The sequence below is a fragment of the Nomascus leucogenys genome, chromosome 16 (genome assembly GCF_006542625.1).
Source record: "Nomascus leucogenys isolate Asia chromosome 16, Asia_NLE_v1, whole genome shotgun sequence".
Lineage (NCBI taxonomy): Eukaryota > Metazoa > Chordata > Mammalia > Primates > Hylobatidae > Nomascus > Nomascus leucogenys.
Window position 1 is genome coordinate 92,726,215 of NC_044396.1, and position 18,647 is coordinate 92,744,861.

An 18,647-nucleotide genomic window follows, 5' to 3' on the forward strand; every position below is an offset into this window, starting at 1 on the left:
GCTTCATCAGACCCTCCGGAGTCCAGGACACTGTGGCCTGTCTTCTGGACTCCATCCTCATGCGCTCTTCTTGCTGAGCCTTCTCTCCTCCAGGATTGTGCTAGAGAGACAACACATTGTCTTAGGGGAGCTGACAACCCAGAGTTAGCACACACTAGACCCCACCCTGAGTTATCTAAGGAACACCAGTTGGGCTAACAGTAGATGATAACAATAAGGATCCTATACACAGGGGAAAGATGGATCAGGTTTCTAACTCTTCACAAAATGATTCTAGAATAGCCTTGGTCCAATGGGCAAGTCCCATTTAAAGCACAGCCATAGGTAAGAAAAAGAAGTTGCAGAAAATGAAGGACGGGCCAAGATGAAATGTTTGCACGCCAAAGTCGATCTTGAGCATTAGAGAATTTCTCTGAGAAACCCACGCAGCACTTTATCAAGCATATACATGTCTGAGGACAGATTCTTTTCACACATAATGTGATCACGCCAGCACTTACGTGATCAATTAGCAATCTGCCAATAATCTCCCTAAATTGCTCAATACAATCTTCCTATCGTTCAGCTTAACCAGTGCTTTATCTGATCAGGAAAATAAGCAAAAACACGACAGTATTTACAAGTGCATCTGAAAATACTACTTGCTTTAAGCTGGAAACCCCATAGTTGGTAACACTGCTACTTACCATGCTTGACTACTCAGAAGCTATCTGAAGTTCCACATAATGCTGCAGCCGCTGCAGCGACTGCTAGGCAGCTTCTTCATCTTGGCTGTCTGCCATCAATAAACCCCTCAGAATGCAGCCAAAGCGAGACTTTGCTAGTTTCCCATTCCATGCAGATGCCCCAGGGCTCAGCAGTCAGTTTGAAACCCTCGTCCTAACTGTGGCAAACAGCTCTTCTTACATTCCTACAACTCTAGAGTTCTAATAATGACACTCATTCAAAGTTTCTAGGCTCCTGCTAGATAGTGTGCAGTAAACAACCACCCAGAAATTACTCAGGAAACAGTGACATCAGTGCACCAGACTTTCTAATCTGGGAATTTGCTCAACTGTTTAAAAAGACATTCCTGCTTGGCTGGAGGCTAGAGTGTGCTGTTTCTCACACAACTCAACTTACACAGTCACCTTTTGAGTCAGGAAAAGAGATAAATATATTTCATAACTGCCCCAAGTCAGCAAACCATCACTACAAATGTTAAGACTTTTTTCATCCCCAAACAAAAGGGAATGTCTGCCTCGATAAATGATCACATCAGGACCGGGCACGGTGGCTCACGCCTGTAATCCCAGCACTTTGGGAGGCCGAGGTGGGCAGATCACGAGGTCAGGAGTTCAAGACCAGCCTGGCCAACATAGTGAAACCCGTCTCTACTAAAAATTCAAAAATTAGCCTGGTGTGGTGGTGCATGCCTGTAGTTCCAGCTACTCAGGAGGCTGAGGCAGGAGAATCCTTGAACCCGGGAGGCGGAGGCTGTGGTGAGCTGAGATCATGCCACTGCACTCCAGCCTGGGCAACAGAATGAGACTCCACCTCAAAAAAAACAAAAATCACATAAGCATTTACATAAAAGCTTTTAATCAAAAGTCCCACTCCATTCTCAAGATATAATTTTGGTTTCTTTCTTGCTCCAGTTAGATGATCGTGGCTCAGCAAACACCACAAAACTTTTCACAGTATTTAAGAATTGTGCAGCAGCCTTGACAGACATGCAAGATGCTCACTAGGTGCCAGCACTGTTGGGAACCTGGTCCCATGTGCCAGGCCCAGGTGAGTCCTGGTGAGTGGTGCAGGGAAGTTTGGGGCCAGGTCTGGGGAAGGAGCACAGGGGTCCTGAGAGGGCCACTCTCTCTGCCCTGCCCCTCCAATCAGAAGCACGCTCCCCTCAGCTGCTGGGAGGATTAAGGGAGATCATGGCTGTGAGAGCATCTGCTATAAGCGTTAGTTCTCATCAGTGGGCATTTCCAATGGCATTTACTTGAGGGCTGCTCATTCAGCAAGTATTTGCTAACTTTGCTAACTTGCTCTGTGTAAGATGCACATGACGAGGTCTTTGAGGTGCTCTAAGAGAAAAGAAAACTCAAAACCTTGAAACACAGCCAGGCAAGTTGGCTTATGCCTGTAATCCCAGCATTCTGGGAGGCTGAGGTGGGAGGATCGCTTGAGTCTGGGAGGTGGAGGCTGCAGTGAGCCAAGATAGCACCACTGCACTCCAGCCTGGGTGACAGAGTGAGACTTGTCTCAAAAAAAAAAAAAAAAAAAAGAATCAAAAAATAACAACAACAACAAACACCTGAAACAGGACACAAATGTTGTGATGAGCACTAGAGAAGAGTTTGGCCTGGTACATTCTAGCTGCAGAACTAAGGGGGAGAGGACACTGTCCCAGGCACTGGGGCTGGTTAGGGAGGAAGAGTCCCAGCATCTCAGCAGGTCACAGTTACAGACTCACACCAAGCACATAATGTTTGTGTGCTTTTGGTAATGTAACGAGCATTACATGACCAAAGCACAGCAATGCTTTCTGTCCATTTCTTATGTGAAAATAAATACCTTCATATTTCAATTTTCCTTATGTATTTTAATTTATGACTTAAAAAAACACCTTTTGTTATACTTTGAATGAAACAGTGCCTGGCACACAGCTGACACTTAAATATTTGCTAAATGAACAAATACTGCATATAGATACAATACATGCATTATCATGACCTATTAGATGTTTAACTAAGCTGAGTAAATTCAGGGATCATTAGTGATTAAAAAAAAAACTGAATGGGAAAACAGCAAGGCTCAATCAAACTCAAGGAGTTTGAGTCACACTGACATCAGGTTTAAATTCTGCCACAGACAGGTTAGATGACCATGGACAACTCTGTCCCTCCAAGCCTCATCCACAAAATGGGGTACCTCCCTAACTACCTATCTTGAAGGGTTGTTGCGAAGATCCAAATGAAAATTAGACAACCTATGTGACGAGCTCTGAAATGCAAGAAGCTTTTAAAAATAGAAAAAACTATTAGAAATTTCCCATCAGATAATATCCTGTATAGCTAATGGCTACCATTCCCACAAAGAGCTCTAAGTCTTTTTCTTTCTTTCTTTTTTGTTTTTGGGGCAGAGTCTTGCTCTGTTGCATAGGCTGAAGTGCAGTGGCACGATCTCAGCTCACTGCAACCTCTACCTCCCAGGTTCAAGTGATTCTCCTGCCTCAGCCTCCCAAGTAGCTGGGACCACAGGTGCATGTGCCACCATGCCTGGCTAATTTTTTGTATTTTTAGTAGAGATGGAGTTTTACCATGTTGGCCAGGCTGCTTTCGAACTCCTGACCTCAAGTGATCTGCCTGCCTTGGCCTTCCAAAGTGCTGGGATTATAGGCATGAGCCACCACGCCTGGCCTCCTACCTTTATTTATTTATTTATTATTATTATTATTTTTAAAAGAGATGGAGTGGTACTAAGTTGCTCAGGCTGGTCCTGAACTCCTGGGTTCCAGAGTAACTGGGACTACAGGCTTACACCATATGCCTGTGCAAATATTTCAAATGAGTTAATATCCAAGTAGAGCTTGAGATACAAAGGAGCAACCATGTCTTTTTACAAATCCATCTAATCACCTATGAAGTGATAGCAATACAACTACTAAGACTGGCCATCAATCAAACCAACAGATCAAGAATATGCCTGCTAAAACAGTCACTGATATACAACGTCTTTGGAACTTGACAAATGTAAAGACGTTACAACTATAAGGAATAGGAATTGATACTTTGGTATGAGCTAATATAGCTTCAACCAGTCCTGAACATTTACCAGTGAAAACGTGGGAGGGTATATCTCAACTTTTTAGGTTATAAAACACCAGTAAATCCATACCTCAAAAGGCTGCTAAAGGAGTTAAAAGTATGTATCTATTTTAGAGCTAGGGCATGTGCACACATGGCGGGAACTACCATTGTTTTTAAAAGTGAAGTGATTAATCTCGCTTCACTTCCCTTTTTCCTCACCTATAGCCCTTCTTCCTTTATGTCGTGGCAAGTTCTCTGAACTCATTATGCTCTCCCATGCCTCTTTATGTTGTGTCTCTTGCCTGGAACACCTTTCTCTTCTTTCTCTGGCCAACTCTTACTTGTATTTCAAGTGTCAAATAGTAGTTCCTCCAGAAAAATCCTCCCTGAAGCTCCCTCCTCCCTTTAGGCTAAGTTACATTACTCTCCTTACTCTTTTCCAAAGAAACTAGTGCCTAACTTGCTCTTAACTCTTGCCAAAAGGCATTGTAAATATCTGTTTGTTAGACTTTTGCTCCCATTAGGCCAAGAGTTGTTACCTGAAGGCCCATTTTCAAATGCTCAGAATTAGCACAGACCCTGAAGCATAATAGGAATTAATAAATGACAGGTAAATGGATGAATAAAGCCCTATCAGTCCAGCAGGTCTACTGACTAGTGAAGAAGAGCACATTATCAAGCTTCCTGTTCTTTTTAAATTTATTTTTATTTTTAAAGAGACAGGGTTTCACTATTATTGCCCAGGCTGGTCTCAAACTCCCGGGCTCAAGTGATCCCCCTGCCTTGGCCTCCCAAAGTGCTGGGATTATAGGTATGAGCCACTGTGCCTGGCCAATTTCTTTTTTCTTTTTTTGAGACAGGGTCTAACTGTAGCCTAGGCTGGAGTTCAGTGGCACAATCATTCCTGGACTCAAATAATCCTCCCACCTCAGCCCTCCGAGTAGCTGGGACCACAGGTGCATCACCAGGCCTGGCTGATTCTTTTTTATTTTTTGTAACAATTAAATAATAAATAAAAATCTCACTGTGTTACCCAGGCTGGTCTTGAACTCCTGGGCTGGAGTGATCCTCCCACCTCAGCCTCTCAAAGTATTGGGATTACAGATGTGAGCCACCATGCCCAGCCCCTGTTCTCTCAACTGGCCAAACAGGAAAGGACCTGCAGGCAGCTTTCTTCAAGATGGTCACTGGGAGCAGGAGACCAGTCAGAGACCAGGAGCAAAGAAGGCCTAGCTGGCCTCAGAGAGAAGCACATCCCTGGTTAGTGGTTTTACAGTGCCCTGCTCTCTATCGCCTGACCCTTAAATAAACACCACACCCTCAGTCAGAGTTCCTAAAAGCTTTAGTTTTAAACAGGTAAAAAGTCCATAAAAATCAAGAAAAAAAATTAGGAAAAACGAGTGTCTTTTCTTCTACTCCTTCAAATAATTAAAACACAGGCAAGCTAAGAGAAGGTTAAGTGGGACACATTCTTCAAGGCAACGGGAACTCAGTTTTAAATGGGTTCTCATCAGGCAGTGTTATTTCACACAGACTGTTCTGTGAAATGGGCCACTCTGATCTCAAGGCTACTTACTGTTTTCCCCAAGCATCTCTAAAAGGGCCCTGTGAAGTCCCTTGCCACAAGAAGACTCTTGCAGGCTCCATCTGCCCTGATATTTCTACCTACACACACTTCCCCTATTCTCTGACTCACTGAATTTACTGTCTGAATGTTTCATTTCAGCCCTTAATCACATATCGCCATGTTGTGGAATTTAGCTTGTAAGCTCCCTACAGCTGTCAGACATGAATCTAATTTCTCCTGTAAGCTAAGTATCACTTGCATATTATAGACACTTTGATATTTAATTAAACATCCCAGACTTGTTCCTCAAAGAACATAATGACAACTGGGAGCAAGTTCCTTCAATCTCACTACTTCATTCTCATACCCAAAATAGCCTGTCAAAACGCTTCTGAGAAACCATAATTTGCTGCTCAGAGGAAATAAGAATATAAATAACTCATAAAAAATATCTGTTTTTACAATGGGAAGACCAGTCCATAGATGGAGTAGGAGGGCACAAGGAGACAGTACTGAACTTTTCTCTTTACAGCTGCTGAAGAATCCACAGTAACAAACTAGAATGTGCAGAGTATCAAGGAGGTCAAACTGAAGCATATTTTCCCAAACTATAAATATTTTTAGTAGCAATACATTCCATCTGAAAGCTCTTAGCTGCCTAACGTGAACTGGCAACAAATGAGCCCTCATTTTTTTCCCAGAATGGTGGTTTCCAAGTCTCAAACTTGCAAACAGATGGAACAATGAAAGCTGAGACTTGTCATTTAACAAACATTAGCACAACAATAATTACACTTTGTTGATCCACGTGCACCACTGAGGAACAGAATCCTGAAGAGGGGAAAGGAGTACTTTATTTAGTGTCAGTTTTATTTTTTACTTCTCTTACTTTAAAATCATTGAAGTGATCAATTCACAGTAAAAGGACATAAAAACAGTTGCTCTGATTTTCTTCTTTTGGCCTGCAACATTCCCTATACAACTTGATGGTGAGCAAGAAAGTGGTCCTTCATTTCCAGCATGGACAGCTAAGACACAAAAACACAGCTGCAACAAAGGCAATTTTCAGAAGTAGAAAAGGCCAATTGATTCTGAGTGTTTTTCTTCAGATGTCCCAGAAGAAGCAACAGATAGATATAGAAGCTGCTTCTCTGGTGAGTTATGCAATCCCAGAGGAGATCCTGCCTACTTGAACCTGTTTTCTCATTTACAAGTAAAAATCACAGTCTACCCTAACTATTGTTAGAATGGAGAAATAACATATGTATTTATAAAAATGAGTAAACTTCTAAGTAAATATTAATTAGCTCTGTACTTTTACCTGCCTTATTTACCACTAGGAAAGAACTGTGTTTTTGTCTTTATTTCTGTAATATTTTCCCTGAGACTGACTGTACTACTAACTTTTCTCTTTGCAAATACAAAACATTTCTCCTTTTAAATGTAATAAATACTTTTTGCTTTATTAAATATGGGAAGGAAAACTTTTTTAAAAAATTGGATTTTGATACTTAAACGAAGGAATCATGTAAAACAAAGGATCTGTTTTATGATCCTGATCATAAAATTTGCTTTGGACATAAAATCAGTCTGGGTTTGCAGTTATTTAAGTTAATCTGGAAAACACCCAGAGAAAGAACAGCAATAAATTTGAAGGGAAAAAAGTCAAGCGGGAACTGGCTTGTTTTGGCAAGTTCATGGGAATACCAGTTTTGAAACATGATCTCTTATAATTAGTCAACACTGCCTCACCACAAAGGAATGGAATTGACCTTTTAAAAACAAAACAAAACCAAACAAAACCCTACCGTCTTTGCAGAAAACAAGTCTGAGGTTTGAGATGAAGCTAGGGATGGCATACCTGGAAGTAGCTGACCTAGTAGCTAAAGGCCATGATCACAGCGTTACTGCTTATGCCTCTGCTCTTTTTCTCTTTTCTCATAAGCAGTGATGCTGGAGATTATCGCCTTTAGTCGCCAGTGGTGGACTGGAAATCCAGCTTCATGGATATACTGAAATCACATTTCTCTCACTGTTTCTCCAACTGCAGTAAATAAAGTCTTTAGTTTGGTTATTGTGCTATATCGATCTCAAAATTATTAAAAAAAAAAAAAAAACCCTGATATCCACTAAGACCGTACCTTTATTTTTTTCTATTTTTTTGAATTGGGGTTTTCCTCTGTCACCCAGGCGGGAGTGCAGTGGCTCGAGCACGGCTCACTGCAGCCTCGGCCTCCTGGGCTCATGTGATCCTCCCATCTCAGCCTCCTGAGTTGCTGAGATTACAAATAGGCATGAGCCACTGCAAATGTTACTTTAAAATGTTGACACCTTTTTCTGTTTCCGCTACATGTGAGTAGCTCTTATTTGACCAACCCTCTTGCAGACAGGAACTACACTCTGGATATAAGAAACAACTGTGACAGCATGTGAGAGCAACCATAGGCAGCCAGATTCTGGAGGGAGCTGTCATGAGAAGGAAGAGAACGGCACTGGGTGGGTCCCCACTTTTTAATGGCCATTAGTGAGAAGGCAGGCGCCAGTGTTACTGGCTTGAATAACCAGAGAATGAGTTTGGAGCAACTACAGCTAGCAAAAAGGTAATCGGAAAAAAGTGAAGGGAGAAATCCCAGAATGAAGACAGCCAGAGAAGGAGTGCTTCAAATTCTGAGTATATATTCTGCACAAATCTCTGCTGATGCTAGAAGCATGCACACACAGTACAGACTCCAAGCAGCCCAGCTAAGGCTAAAATAATTGAACAGAGATCTGCACTGCTGCTCACAGTGGAAAGAGGCTCTGCTACCTACCCATCAGCCACAATGTCTAGGATATAATCTAACATTTCTTGATATACAAAAAAAAAAAAATGTGACCCATTCTCAAGAGGAAAAGAAAATTAAAGGAGGCTGATTCTAAAGATGACTCAGATGTTGAAATCAGCAAGGATTTAAAAGAAGCTATTATATTCAAGGGCATAAAAGAAAATTTATTCATAATGGATGAAATGATAGGAAATGTCAGCAGAGAAACAGAATACAAAAAAAAAAGAGCCAAACAAAAATTCTATTACCAAAAAATACAGTATATGAAATAAAATCTCCATTGGATGAAGTCATCAGTAGGATGGGGATGACAGAAAAGGAGTTAGGGTACCTAAAGATAAGTCAATAAAAATGATTCAATCTGAAGCGGGGAAGGTCAGGAATGGGGAGAGGAGGAAGAGGAAGGGGAAGAGAAGGTGACAACGAGAGCTTCTGGGACTCAGCCTGAAGGACACCATCAGAAGTCTTAACACACATGCGACTGGAATCTCAGAAGAAGAGAGGGAAATAGAACAGAAAAAGTATCTGAAGAAATAATGATCTAAGTTTTTCTAAATTTTACAAAAGATATGTTTATAGATTCAAGAGGCTCAGCAAATCCTAAACACAAGTGACATTAAGAAAACCACACCCAAGCACATCCTACTTAAATTGTTGAAAAATCAAAGAAAGAAAATCATGGAAGCTGTCAGAAAAAAACACACACTGCATACAAAGTAACAATTGTATGGCCAGTGACTTCTCATTGAACATAACAGGGCTGAAGACAGTAAAAGAACATCTTTAAGGCGCTGGGAAAAAAAAAATTACAACTCTGTCAACCCAAAATTCCTATCAACAAAGTTAAGTTCAACTCATTTTTAGATAATATAAAACTGATAGAATTCACCACCAACTGATCTGCACCACAAGAAATGCTAAAAAAAATTATTCATCTGATGGGAAACCAAATGGAAATAAGCTCTTCAAGAAGAATGGAGCACTGTACGAAGTTAAATATAGAGGAGTTTCCTTACTTTATTTAAAATGGTATTTAAGATAAAAATCATAAACTAGGACATTTTGTGGGGTTAACGGCATATGTGAATGTAACATACATGACAACTTCAGCATAATGGACCAAGGTGGTGGCAAATGGACATTCCTGCTGGCAGTTTCTGCATTTTATATGAAGTATAATGATTAACTCTAAGTAAACTATGAAAAGTTAAGATGTATACTGTAATTCCCAGAGCAAGCACTAAAAACATAATACAAAAGGTATTGCTAAAATGCAAGTTTGAGAAAAAGGTTAAGGCAGAGAAAGAGAGGTGGATGTTAAGTTATTGGTTTCAAAGTGCCAAATTGTGCACTTTGGCAAATTGTGCAAAGACAGAACTACGATAGGGATGTGTGGGTGAGAACCAATAAGGGGTAAGAATTATTGTTAGATATGAAGCAGCTAAGATATAATTTTCAGTAGAAACAATTTACATTTTACATTAAATTCCTATTAAATTCAGATTTGCAGTTTGTTTTTTATCACTGGGAAGACTGAGAGCCAAAACAGAACACAAACAAAAAACTCCTAAAATTCACATGCTGTGAACATTTTAAATGTCCATAGCTAAAATTGTGAAACAGATTAGTCTTCCAGATAATATCTAGACCCAATAGGATAGCAATGCCAAAAAAAAAAAAAATACTGGTATAATGACTAAGGAGGAATTTAGACACCACCTTTGAAAGGAATTTTGGAAGCAAATACAAAATCACTTAAAAAAACACAGTAGTACAAGCAATTTCATGTCATTAATCAAACCTAGAACTTCTAATTTAAAGTTCGTGTTGTGGGGTAAGTGAAGAATCCAAAACAGATTAAACATGTTTAAGATGCTGTTCACAGATTAATATTTTAAAATTCATATCTCTATAATACATCTATAAAACATTAAAAAGATGTGCTTGGTATTTTGATAACAAGTATCTTGGTATTCTTATTACCTGAATAATAAGAATAGTTAACACTCAATTCAAATCTCACAAGAACCCTAGAAAGTAGCTACTGAGTAGAAAGAGTACTAAACTTTTCAGAAAAGTAGAGAAAGAAGGCCGGGCACGGTGGCTCATGCCTGTAATCCCAGCACTTTGGGAGGCCCAGGAGGGTGGATCACTTGAGGTCAGGAGTTCAGGACCAGCCTGGCCAACATGGTGAAACCCCGTCTCTACTAAAAATACAAAAAAAAGTAGCCCGGCACAGTGGTGCGCGCCTGTAATCTTAGCTATTCGGCAGGGTGAGGCAAGAGAACTGCTTGAACCAGGGAGGTGGAGGCTGCAGCGAGCAGAGATTGCGCCCCAGCACACCAGCCTAGATGACAGTGTGAGACTCCATCTCAAAAAAAAAAAAAAAAAAAAAAAGTAGATAAAGAAAAGTTAAAGATGTTCCCCAAGGATATTAAGTGGTGGGGCCAGGATTCAAAGTGAGATCTGTCATTCCAAAGCTCATAATTTTGCACGATTCTGTTACTGGTTACCTTAAAATTAAATACAAGTAACTACATATTTTTAAGGATGTCTAACTATAACTGATAACTCTTCTGTACTCTAAGATCACCAGGTCCCTTCTGGATTTTCAGGAAAAGCTTTGTTGTTACTACTACCTACTTCTAAATTAGCTAACACAGTGTGTGTGCTTACCATGAGCAATGGACATGATTATTTATTTATCTGTTTGTTTGAGACAGAGTTTCACTCTTGTTGCCCAGGCTGGAGTGCAATGGCACGATCTCGGCTCACTGCAACCGCTGCCTCCTGGGTTCATGCGATTCTCCTGCCTTAGCCTCCTGAGTAGCTGGGATTCACAGGCATCTGCCACCGCGCCCGGCTATTTTTTTGTATTTTTAATAGAGGCGGGGTTTCACCATGTTGGCCAGGCTGGTCTTGAACTCCTGACCTCAGGTGATCCACCTGCCTCGACCTCCCAAAATGCTGAGATTACAAGCGTGAGCCACTGCGCCCAGCCAGATTATTTATTTAATCTTGAGAATATGGGTAGTATTTGTGATCTTGCTCTTACAAGGGAGGCTTAGTAACTTGCCCAAGGCCACATAATCTTTTAAACATTCTTTGAAAAATTTATACACGCACACATGCCCATTTACTCTCAAGGTGTTGCTATAATAGCTTGAACTGGCAGTCTCACAGATCAACTGAAATAGTTTGTGTTCCTTAGATGCCTTGCAACTTCACTTAGGTATGATACTGAGACACGATATCAAAAAAGGTAAGAAAATCTGTCTGCACCCATGCTGAGCTAAGCTATAGCCATGACCAAACACTCTCCCAAAGGCTGGTTTTGTTTGATAAAGTTAAGAAGCAAAACATGACAGCACATGGTTAAGACAAATAACTAAAAACCGAAAACCAAAGAAACACACACACACAAAATCAAAAACAAAAACTCCAAACAAAAATCCCAACACTCCCCAGCTGCAGTGAAAGCTCTGTGTAGAAGCAGTTCCCAGCAGGCTCTCTGGATGACACTGTGCCATGGCTTGGCTCTGATCTGCTTGAAGTCAACTCTGGGTGACTTGTTCAAAACTTCCAAACCGGCTCCCCACTGTATGTGAAATAATTGTGTTCCACAGAAGCAAAATACAACACACTCAAAATATGCCAATGAAACAAGTAAAACCAGTAAGAAAATACTTTGAAAGTACACAAGGAAGCCATGTCCCCCCTCAAAGCCCGTGGGTAGGGCCTCTGTGCATCTGCTAGTGATGCTGCCATTCCTTTTAAGGACTTTCGTTGATACTCAAACAACGTAAGAAAACAAGCTGCAGGAATTCTCTGTAATAGTATTTTTTCTTTCTTTTTCCTTTTTAACTAACCAATATTAACAACCTGCTCACCAGTCCAAATCATAAGACGGCAGGCACACTTAATGACTTCTAGCCAATAAACATCAAGGCAGTCAGTAGAACATGACAGCTCATAGCTCAAGCTCTGGACTCAGGTGGACCTGGCTTGAATTCCAGCTCTGTGTCCTTCTATCAGGTGCCTAACCACACAGTTTCAGTCTCCTCATCATCGTAAACTGACAATGAAGATACTACCTATATGTCCCAGGACTGTGAGGATTAAGGTGAAGTAGTGTATAAAAGTTCATGGCACAATGCCTGCCAACAGAGATTGCTCCATAACTATTAGTTATTTCAATGTTATAACTAGAAGAGCTAACTGCAGAGGATGGAGACTTGCTATCAATGCACATGGTACTGCTTCTAAAAATATTCCTAAAGAGCTCAATGATGGAAGACCAGTTCAAAATCATGGACTGCTTTCCAAGGTGATACTTACAAGACTGGTGTTCTTTAGAACATAAAGCCCCAGGTAAATCTGTATACACACCACTTACTATATCCTCTACTTCGCAGAGCAATATTCTTGATAGCCCCAAATTAGAAGTATACAAATTTCCACCAACAGTGGAATAAACTATAGTATATTCACAAAAGGAACACTATACAACAATGAGAATTGAGTATAACTACATGAATAATATGGATTAATCCCACAAACTGTTGAGTAAAATAAGTTATATATATAAAGTAAGTACTGACTGATACCATTTATATCATGTTCAAAAACAGGCAGAACCAATCTGTGGTCAAGATAGATGTTACCCTTGGAGGGTGAACAGTGATTAGAAAGGGGCATGTGGAAGATTTCTGGGGTGCTGATAGTATTTTCATTTTGGATGCTGGTGACAGACAGTATCCAACTGGTGGAAATCCAGTAAGCTGTCACTTCTTGGTGTGTTTATTAAACATCAATAAAAAGTTTTAAAATATACAAAAATCATAACACAAAATTTTAAAGTGATAATTTTGTTTACTGCCCTAATTTGCCCAAAATATATTTAAGAATTTTAACATTAACCTAAAATATTTTTCTAATCTGAGATAAAGCTGATGTTCTTTTTTAAAATAGTGGTACCAACACCTTAGTCAAGAAGAGTACTGTTGGGACATATTATTTTTGAACATACCTGCAAAAAGGCAAATACTAAAGCTGTTTATTATGGTTTCCCTGTCATAGAACCTAACAAAGAATTAACTGAAGTAACCAGGAATTAAATGCCTTTTTTTTTTTTTTTTTTGAGACAAAGTCTCACTCTTGTCTCCCAGGCTGGAGTGCAAAGGCGTGATATCGGCTCACTGCAACCTCTGCCTCCCCAGGTTCAAGCGACTCTCTTGCCTCAGCCTCTTGAGTAGCTGGGATTACAGGTACCTGCCACCGCGCCCGGCTAATTTTTGTATTTTTAGTAGAGACGGGGTTTCACCATGTTGGCCAGGTTTGTCTCGAACTCCTGACCTCAGGTGATCCACTGCCTCGGCCTCCCAAAGTGCTGGGATCACAGGCGTGAGCCACCGTGCCCGGCCAAATGATTTTTCACTCAAAAACTATTTAGTGTGCTCTTATAACCTGACAGTCATAAAGCACAAAAATGCTAGAGTACGCATTATAAGAAAATTTCACTGTTGATCAATTAAAAGTATTCCTATTGAGGAATTTTTTATACTTCATAATAGGCCACTGGCAGGTTAATCTCATTCTACTTCTCAATGAATTCATACCTATGAATAAGTAAACAGGATGTAAGAAGGACAGGTTCCTTGAGTCACAGACATCACCTCATCAAAGTACGACCAAGGTGATTTTCCTATGAGTTTGCCCAACAAGTTCCATACCAAAAATCACTTCTCAACTAATATAGTCAAAAACAAATATACAAGGCTGGGCATGGCGGCTCATGCCTGTAATCTCAGTACTTTGAAAGGCCAAGGTGGGTGGATTGCTTGAGCTCTGGAGTTTGAGACCAGCCTGGGCAAAATGGAAACCCCATCTCTACCAAAAATACACAAAATTAGCTGGGTGTGGTGGTGTGGTGTGCATGCCTGTAGTCCCAGCTACTTGGGAGGCTAAGGTGGGAGAATCACTTGAGCATGGGAGGTGCAGGTTGCAGGCAGCGGAGATGGTGACACTGCACTCTAGCCTGGGCAACAGAGGAGACCCCGCCTCAACAAAATAAAATACACATGCATATACTCCAGTTAAAGATGAGGGGAATCCCACAGTAATTTGAGTCTACTTGCAACTATTCTTTCAAGGTAGGGAAGGAGAATTCTTTCGAGGTCGAGAAGAAGAATGGGATTTGGGAAACATTTTTAACTACCATAATTTTAACTACCAAAGGGCTATCCAAACTTATTATTTCTTTGTTAAAATCCTGGAAATAACAAAAATTTTGAAAAAAATTAATAACCTAGTTATTGTGATACACTGTTATATGTAAATGTCCAAGTAAGCAATTATATTATATAGTTACATTTTATAATATAAAATGATGGCCTATTTGGTAGCCCAATTGTATATGTTCAAAACGCAAAGTTAAACACCATTTATAAAACAGAACAATGCAGAATGAATGAATCCTCAATTACCTGTGCTAGTAGTATATAAGAAGATATCCATAAATTATACTACACGTACATATTTGAAGTAATTATATGTAGTTCTAAAAATATGTATTGGATACTTTTTGGAGATAATTTATCTCAGTGGAGCATTCCTTAATATTAAGAATCACTCATATGTTCTAAGCCTTGAATTCAGTGCCTGGGTGACCCTTCCTGTATCTAGCTAGCTAGGCTCCTGGCCTGGAGGTTTGGGCAACACCGAGGTGAGTATGACCATCCCTGTCCTCAAGGAGCTTCAGTCTAGTAGGGGATGAGACATACTAGACTGTGAGCTCCTCGAGGGCAGGAAAAGTGTTTTAGTCATCTTTGCCCCAGTGACTAGCACCAGGCTCAGCTACTGTAGGTGCTCAACAGTGTTTATCGAACTGAATTGAACACGGGTTGCAGCCATCTATGGCAGCATAGGGTAAGCTTGACAAGAACAAAGAGCTTTGGAGACTCAGAGGGTGGAGCTAGTCAGCTGTGAAGTCACAGAAGACCCACTGCGTGAAAGAACCCGAGAAAGATGGGTAAGATCTCCCCAAGTGAAGAAGGAGGCATTCTGGGCTGAGAGGAGGGTTAGTTTAGCTACTGTGTGTGAAAGGGATGAGAAGACAATCTCAGGCCATAATGAAATGAGGCCTAAATGTTACTGTGGAAGCCTTTACCCAAACATAAAAGGTGACAAAACCCCACTGAAAGTTGTTTTGACCAGGGGAATTATTTTTCCAGTGACAGTTCAGGAAGATTGACTCAGCTGGTCATGCCAGACAGATGGGAGAAGAGCGTGGGATGGAGGGTGGGGGGTAGGCACAAGCAGTGAAGCATGACTCCAAGATGGTGTCGAAGATAAAGGCACTATTCCAACCTGGAGGAAGTGAGGAGGAAGGGCTGGCTTAGAGGAGAATGTAACAGCTTTGCTTTCTGGATAAACATGATGCCCAGCCAGCAATTTAAAATGAAGGTTTGGGACTTGAGAAAAGGGCAGGACCAGAACTACACAGACAGACAGAGATGAGAAGCAAAGCCGTGTGAATGGGTCAGAGATCCAGGAAGAGTAATGAGAGAAAATGGGAGAAAATAAGAGGCTGAGAACAGAAATTCGGTTTATACTCATTGTTTAGGGGGAGAGATGGCAAGTTAGTGAGGTAGAAAGAGATGCCAGGGAGGTGGGGTGATAGAACTGGTATCAGAGAGGAACAAGGTCAAGGACAGAATCTGTCAAATCCTGAGGAAAGATCAAGGAGGAACAAATAGGAGCAAAATACGCAATAAAGCATGTCCAAAAACCAGCTGTAAAAGTGAGAGAATAGGCAGTTAAGTTATAAGAGAATTAATTAAGGAACTGAAGATTTTTTGGCTTGAAGAAACTAAGAGGAGGTAAGGAAGCTGTTTAGAATTACCCTGAAGGCCTATCGTGTGAAAGGCAGAGTAGGGTTGTTCTATGGGGCCTTGAAAAGTAGAACCAGGCCAGTGCGTGAGAGTTATGGGGATGGAGACCAAGAGTGTGGCTGGTCTTTCCAATGTGGTGCTCACTGTATTGTAATAACCAGTGCTAGCTCGGTCTCCTCCACCAGACTTTAAACTCTCTGGGGGCAGGGATTGGGTCTTGTTCACTGTTGAACCCACGGAACCTGGCTTAGAATAACAAAGGTGCTTAGCAAACATTTTCAGACTGGATGAATCCTTTGTGCTTCTACATATAGGTCTTAATTCTTCTTTGAAATACTCTCCTTAAAAGGAATCCTGTCTAGCAGGTTGAACAGCTTGAACATGTGGTGAGAAGGCTGGGCTAGATGGTGAAAGCCTGGACCCTGCAGTTGATGATTTTTAGGAAAAAGACTAAAATACAGCATGAAAAACAAACCCATAAAAACTCATATAAAATGGAGGAAGCCCCTAAGTGTGAAAACAGGTGACACAGCACACACTGAACCATGGTATTGTTTACATAATAAAGCTTCTCATGCCTATGTGTTATATTACAATATCTTGTTTATTACAGTATTAGGTCTCATTCTAGACTCCAATTCAATTCAATTCAACAAATGTTTATTGAGCACTTATATGGTGCCTGGTCCTAAGCTTGGCACTGGGGCTACAGAAATCAGTAAGACACAATGATGCCCGTCAAGAGCTCTGATTGTAGCTGGGGACATACACAAGCAAACAAGAACCTCTCCAGGCCAGGCAACAGGGTAGAGTATGCACATGCTTCTCTCAGGGATTCAGCACACTAATGTCCCTGAGTGCTTCCTCCAGGGGTTTAACAGTAGCTGGCATGAAGTAGGAGCCACAAAATGGCACCTGAACAAGCAATGGACGTTTTAAATATAAAAACAGAAGTATTCAAAAGGTGCCAAAGGAGTAACTATCTCTTTCAGGGAAGGGTTGATTAGGAAGGCTTTCTGAAGCAGGTAACATCTGAGCTGGGTTCTGAAAACTGAATAAAAGTTTATAGGTGGCAAAGGTCAGGAAAGGGATTTCTGGGAGTGAAGACAGCATGTGAAAAGGCAGTGAGCTGTGTTAGGAGAATTATAAGTAGGTATTGCTGGATCACAAACTGTGAGGGAGATAGAGATGGAGGGTTGTGTTAGATGAGATTAGTGAGGTAAGTAGGGACTAAGTTATTACGGATCTTGTAAGCCATGCTAAGTCAGAAGCTAGGGGAGAGAGATTTGACCATAATTGGAGCTTTATTAAAATTTTAAAGATATAATTTACTTAAGACTCTAGCAAGGTACAAAGAAATGCAAATCAATTTTAAAAGTAATTGCATTTGAACGAAAAATAGTTCGGCCTTAGACATACTGATATAATGACCTTAAAATGCTATTACTGCAAGGAGGAGAAGCAGCATAATCTGCCCCCACCCCCAGGCCCTCTCTCCCGCCAACTCCTACCTGAGCTGAGCTTTAAGTTCAGTAAACCTGGGCCGCCTGCTGGGGTCATAGGCCCAACATTTCGTCATAAGGCTGTAGAGGGTAGGAGGACAATTTGGAGGCATTGGTAATCTTTCCCCATTTTCAATTCGACCGATTACATCATTGTTCTTCACTCCTTGAAAAGGCTTCACACCATGCATCAGTATCTCCCACATACACACACCTGTCAAGTGGGAATGAAAACATAACAGTGAGCTCAGTATGAAAAGTGTAACTCCCAGGTTCCAGGAATACCATTCTTCTAGGCACTAGAGTACCAGCTGGGATGTAATGGGCAAATTATCTACCAAAGCAGCATTATATTAACTCTAGTATAAAATAACCTAATGATTTAACATGATGTAAATAATGAAATGTTAAATTATTATCAAGAAAAATGCTGTAATTTTTCTCAGGTTTATTTCTCTAGAAATCCTCTATTAGAAAATTGCCCACTAGGTACAGTGGTACTTCATGGCTTAATGAAGTAGTTCAAAAAATGCTGAATTTTAATCTGCCCCACTTCGGTCTCACCTATTTATAATTAGAGCAGCTGACCTGAGGTCCAATAAAGAAAATCCTAGTATAAGTCTTACACTTTTGGAAAACTCAGATTCCTTAAAATGTTTCCCTTAACAAGGTTGGCCTCTTCTTGTCTAGAGTGCATAAAGGCATCATTATCTGGTTTATTCATGGACTGGTCACTGTTTTCCCCCAGGAAAGATGTGAATTTCTTTGGGCTTCAAGTCGTCTTGTCTATAAATGCCACAGTGTGACCTCAAAAAGTTTACTTGCACTCCACCCTTGGGAAATCCAATACTTTCTCAGTATCTTCTGAATAATCCTTAAAAATTCACTTTTAAGATGGGATAAAGAAAATGTAGTACATCTATGCCACGGAATACTATGCAGGCATAAAAGAATGAAATCATGTCTTTTGCAGCACCATGGAAACAACTGAAAGCCATTTATCCGAAGTGAATTAATGCAGAAACAGAAAGCCAAACACTGCATGTTCTCACTTATAAGTGGGATCTAAA

General features: G+C 40.6%; 1 protein-coding gene across 7 annotated transcripts in view; it reads right to left on the reverse strand.

Annotated features, from left to right (window-relative positions):
- PTK2 (protein tyrosine kinase 2) overlaps positions 1 to 18,647 on the reverse strand; it is a 289,297-nt gene that overhangs the window by 82,378 nt on the left and 188,272 nt on the right. For 2 of the 7 annotated variants that reach the window (XM_030795169.1, XM_030795171.1), the window contains exon 24: positions 17,587 to 17,791. The exons of 4 other annotated variants lie outside the window; for them this stretch is intronic. In XM_030795169.1, the coding sequence (XP_030651029.1) occupies positions 17,587 to 17,791 (205 nt within the window). Of the gene's footprint in view, positions 101 to 17,586; positions 17,792 to 18,647 lie in introns of all 7 variants that reach the window. One more of the 7 variants, XM_030795163.1, reaches the window with a different exon arrangement.